General features: G+C 53.5%; 1 protein-coding gene across 1 annotated transcript; it reads right to left on the bottom strand.

The window, feature by feature from the left end:
- Positions 1-3709: 3709 nt before the first annotated feature.
- On the bottom strand, positions 3710-4964 carry LOC137620192 (uncharacterized). The gene is made up of 2 exons (XM_068350437.1): positions 4781-4964; positions 3710-4653 (listed from the first exon to the last, which is right to left on the bottom strand). Exons 1-2 carry the CDS (start codon positions 4962-4964, stop codon positions 3710-3712), a joined length of 1128 nt encoding a protein of 375 aa, XP_068206538.1.
- Between the last annotated feature and the right edge of the window lie 314 nt (positions 4965-5278).

Here is a 5278-nt window from a genome sequence, read left to right as displayed (position 1 = left end):
TGTTTGAGTAGATTGTGTCGTGGGGGGAGTTCTCTTGGAGGCTCCGTTAGGAGTTGCAGAATGTCCAGAAACCATTCTGCGTGATGCCATAGCAGAGCTATGAGGGTCATTGAAAGATTGACTAATGTTCTGGTCTTGTTGAGTACCCTCCTCTTCAGACAGAACGGGGTACAGGCGTAAACGTCGATGTTGTCCCACCGTTGTTGGAAAGCATCTTGCCAGAGAGCCTTGGGGTCTGGGACTGGGGAACAATACAGCGGGAGCCTGAAGTTCAGGGCCGTTGCGAAGAGATCTACTGTCGAAGAACCCCACAAAGTCAGGACTTTGTTGGCTACTAGATGATCCAAAGGCCACTCGGTACTCACTATCTGAGATGCTCTGCTCAGGTTGTCGGTGAGCACATTTCTTTTGCCCGGAATAAAGCGTGCCGATAGTGGTATCGAGTGGATTTCAGGCAATTTCAGTATCTCTACTGCTAGATGGGATAGTTGCTGTAAAAAAGTACCTTCTTGCTTGTTAATGTAGGCCACTAATGTGGTGTTGTCGCTCATCACCACCACCGAGGGGCATGCTAGGAACTGTTGGAACTGTTGAGGGGCCAGAAAGACGGCCTTCATCTCTAGGAGATTTATGTGGAGGTACTTTTCTGACTCTGACCAGAGGCCTGAGGTCATGTGGTGCTGCAGGTGCCCCCCCCCCCCCCCCCACATTTTTTTGAAGCGTCTGAGAACAGCATCAAATCCAGGGGGAGGACGAGAACGTCCACTCCCTTTCATAGATTCTCATCTGTCACCCACCACTGAAGGTCTGTCTGTTCCGCAGGTCCCATGGGGATCTGGATGTCCAGGGAATCATGAGCTTTTTTCCACCGGGACTTGAGTTGCCACTGGAGGGATCTCATCCTTATGCGACCATTGGGAACCAGTGATGAAAGGTGACTGAGGAGATGTAACCACTATTGGGCTGGAAGTTCTTCTCGTCTGAGAAAAGGTCTTGCTACTTTTCTCAGCTTTGTTATCCTGTCGTCTGATGGGAAGGCTTTGTGGAGATTGGTGTCTATAATCATGCCTAAGTATATGAGTCTCTGAGTAGGAAGCAGAGAGGACTTCGAGATCTACCATGATCCCCAGATCCTGGCAAAGTCTCAGAAGTTTGTCTCGGTGTTGAAGAAGGGTTGACACCGAGTCTGCTAGGATTAGCCATTCGTCCAGATAATGGAAGAGACAGGTGCCAATCCTGTGTGCCCAAGATGAAACTAAGGTAAACACACTGGTGAAGACTTGTGGCCCAGTGGAAAGACCGAAGCACAGCACCTTGAACTGGTACTTTCTGTTGTGTTGGCAGAATCTTAAGTTCTTCCTTGAAGACGGATGGACTGGGATCTGGAAGTGTGCGTCCTTTAGGTCCAGTGTACACATGAAGTCTTGCGGTCTTACTGCTAGTCTGACCGTGTCTGTCGTCTCCATGCTGAACAGAGTTTGTTTGACAAACTTGTTCAGGGCCAAGAGGTCGAAGACTGGTCTCCAGCCTCCAGACGCCTTCTTTACAAGAAAGAGTCGACTGAAGAAGCCTGGGGATCCGTAGGGGACCTCTTTGAGGGCGCCCTCCTTCAACAGGGTCTGGACTTCTGCCCGAAGAGATTGCCCCCTTGTCGATCCCATGGTAAGGAAATTCAATGACACTGGATTCCTGGTCAGAGGAGGTAGAGATGTTATGAACAGGATGCGATATCTTAGACTGATCACGGAGATTGTCCAGGAATCGGTCCCGAATTGCTTCCATCTGTCTGAGCAACTTTGTAGGCATCACCCCACTGGTGGAAATGCAGAGGGACTGTCTATCCTAGCATTTGCGGCCTCGGCTGCTCCCTCTAGGATTATTCCCTCCCCTAGAGGACTTTTTGCCTTTCCTGTCTTTGACAAGAGAGGGCTTAGACACCATTGTCTTCTCTGCTGTTTTTGTCGTTGTTGTGGTCTTGGTTGGACGAAACTGCTGTGGTGCTGGAGGTTTATAGGGCTTAAATGTTAAAGCCCTATGGAGGAGGAAGTCTTGATGAGACTTCCTCCACCTCTCAGCAGCAAGTTCCACATCCTTAGGCTCAAACAGATGAGAGGGAGGAATGTCTGAGCCTGTTTATTTCGACGCTAGGGACCTTCTGGTGGAACCTCTCAGACACTGCATCTCGACATTTCAAGATGGTGTTTGCCCACAAGTTTGAGACTTGGTGGGCAAGAAACTCGATCGTACGAGTGCCTGAGAGTAGGAAGGTTTCCATAGCTTTCCTGGTATGTTCCTTGGAAAATTCCTCGGATCGTATCAGAACACCCAAGGTCCCTAACCAGATGTCCAGCCACGAAGTAGCTTGCATAGCATACTTTGTGACATTTTCCTGATTAAGGATCTCGGTTGCCGAGAACGAGACCTGCTGGTTGGAGAGTCTCTCAAGAGGGATTCCCCTGATTAGCTCTTCCAGAGAGTGGTGAAGAGAAAGAGATGAAATGAGTTCCTCCAGGATCTCGAAGTACCTCCTCTGCTGAACGCGAGGAGGTGGGAGGAGCTTGTTCGTGGTACCGGCATGGTTGGAGGAGGCAAACTCAGAGAGCTGTTGGGATATCTTGTCCCAGGTACTCTTCACCCCTTGAGACCAGGGCAGGGCTGCACTGGACTTTGAGTACCAAAGACGCAGTCTAGGACAGTGTCTTTGCCCTCTCAAGGGGGTATCTCTGGGTCGGAAAACCCATTGAGAACCCTCATTAGAGTCAGAACCTACCAGAATGCGTGCTCCGAATCTTGCTGGTCTCCTCCTGCTGTAGGACTTACAGCGAAGTCTCCTTCTAACCCCAAAAGCTCTTCTTGGGGTGAGTTGTGGACATTCCCTGAGTAGCTGGCTGTCTCCATTCTAGTCCTAGTGGAGGACTTCGGCAGAGTTTTGGAGTCTTTGTATTCCTTCCGGGGAAGGAGGTAAGACTCCAACATCAATGACCTGTGTGGCATGTCCTTTCTGATCTCAGATTGCGGAGAACTCTCGGCGTGAAGAGAGATTTCCTCCATTATTGCGATGGAGGAGTCTCTCTCTCCTCGCGTGGTTCCCTAGGTGACGGAAGATCTTCATCCGACAGGGATGGAGAGTCTCTGAGAAACAGGAGGAACTTGCTTCGATGGTCTGCATGGAGTCAGCTTCGCCCTTGGGGAAGTGACCGTTTCAGAAACTCCTCTTTTCCTCATCAAAGGACGTAGATGAAGCCATGGTTCCGTTCCTTAGGTCTAGTGTTATAGGTCGCTCTGATGAGCGATCAGATAGGACAGGCTTGAAAGCCTGTGTTACAGCTCTGTCTAAGGCACTGAACCTGGGCTGCTGGCTGACGGATACACTGTCAGACAGATCGCCTGAAGGGAAAGGGACCGAATGTTCCCTACGAGGAGTTACTGTGGTAGGTGGGTCCACCTTAGAAGGCAGTTTAGGGATCCTAAATCCCTCTGCATGAAAGTGTTTCCCTTCTCCCGCAGTGCGTGTTGGTATGCGCTTGTGGGGAGCGGAATGAGGCGAGGGCGACCTTGCCGGATGACACATTTGTGTTCGCGCGTGGGAGAAGCTTGGCGCCCGCGCGCTGGAGAAGCTTGGCGCCCGTCCATGGAAGAGAGTTGGCACGCACACGCATCTCTATGTGTGCGCGTAGGAGATAGTTGGCGCGCAGGTGAGCGCGAAAGTTCAGGCGGGCGCTGGCGCGCTGGTGAAAGGTGGGGGCGGCAACGTGGTTTTCATCTCACCTACAGACTTTTGCACTGAAGAATAATGGTGTGCAGACCAGCGCGCGGGCCGGCGTGTGGGGGAGCGCTGGCGCGCGGCCGATGAAGAGCGCACATGTTGGAGCGCAAGTGAGCGCTGGCGCGTAGGAGAGCGTTGGCGCGCAGGAGAGTGCTGGCGCGTAGGAGAGTATTGGCACACAGGCGAGCGTTGGTGCACAGGAGAGTGCTGGCGCGTCGGGAAGCGTTGGCGCGCAAGTGGGGGCAGACGCATAGGAGATCGTAGGCGCGTGGGCGCAAGGCTCTTGGGCGCAGGAGAGCGCTGGCTCGTAGGAGATTGTGGGCGCGAAGGAGAGCGCAAGTGCGCTGTTGTGTGCTGGCGCGTGGGCGACCCTGGGCGTGTGCGCACAGGGTGCGCAGGATACGCATGTGATCGTGGGCCCGTGGGCGCGTGGCTCGCAGGAGAGCGCGTGAGTATGCGGCTATCTGTGGGGGCAAGCAGGATGAGGGGTGCGCCGAAGCGCTGTAGAGTGACGAGCTTCTGGTGAGCGCAGAAGGGCGCGTTTGCACGTGGTGCGCAGGGCGAGTGATGGCGCGCGGTTGCGCAATTCGGTGGAGCTACAGTGGGCTGTACAGGCGTCGGGAAAGGTGATGGAAGGTCGGCAGGTCTGGAGGATGGAGGGTCGACATGTCTTTTGAAAGGACGACCATCCACCGAAGGTGATTGCGAATGATCTGCAGAGAGGTCCAGGACCAAAGTCACAAGACTGGTTGCAGGTGCAGTGATGGATGATGAATGAAGGTCTGACGGAGGCTCCTCTGCCGGGGACTGCAGTGATGACGTTGAACCAAAGAGGCGCCTCTTCACCGCAGGTGAAGGGAGACCTCCAGGGCAAAGAGGAGGCGAGCCTTCCGATGGATGCACCCTTGGAGGGCAGTTGGATCAGCAAGCTGACCGTCAGCAGCCCTCCGAAGAGGAGTCTCTATAAATGAACTTCCCGAGGGGGAGAAACACTTGCAAGAGAGACCGACGAACTTAGTTTCCCCCTCGGAGGATGGTCAGGAACGGGGGAAACTAAGTCGGCAGCTACAGCTGTAGAGTTTGGAGTGGCAGAGGAGATAGATGACGCCGCATAAGACACCTCTGACACAACAACCTCGACAAGAGTCAGGGGATCTACCTCTGACGGCAACGAAGATTGCTGAACAGAAGCCCCCATGCGGATGAACTGCAGCATGGCCTCCTTGGAGGGCGAACCCGTGAGCCCCAAGGAGGACCATATCTGAAAAATGGAAGTCGGTGACAAGGCCTCACCCGGGGGAGAGGTGGTGCTGCTTCGCTAGGGGAAGCAACTTCATCTCTCGAGACCTGGGGTTAGTCGGAAATAACTTGGTCTACGCTACTACTCGACGGTCTCTCGTAAGAAACCGACCAAGTAGGAGCTTCGGAAGAGGGTTGGGCGACAGAAGAAGAGGCCTTGGGTTTTTCTCCCTTCAAGGCAACCTTTGAAAGAGAAATATCCCGCTTGGACTA

Source organism: Palaemon carinicauda, chromosome 2 (assembly GCF_036898095.1).
Source record: "Palaemon carinicauda isolate YSFRI2023 chromosome 2, ASM3689809v2, whole genome shotgun sequence".
Classification (NCBI taxonomy): domain Eukaryota; kingdom Metazoa; phylum Arthropoda; class Malacostraca; order Decapoda; family Palaemonidae; genus Palaemon; species Palaemon carinicauda.
The sequence above is the reverse complement of the archived record's forward strand: the minus strand, read 5'-3'. Positions and strand labels throughout refer to the sequence as shown.

Excerpts from the sequence above, each read along its gene's own strand:
- LOC137620192 (XM_068350437.1), bottom strand. The coding sequence starts at position 4,964 with ATGGGGGCTTCTGTTCAGCAATCTTCGTTGCCGTCAGAGGTAGATCCC. Across the intron at positions 4,654-4,780 it reads TCCTCCGAGGGGGAAACTAA|GCTCGCCTCCTCTTTGCCCT; the intron begins GTTCGTCGGTCT and ends ATCCATCGGAAG.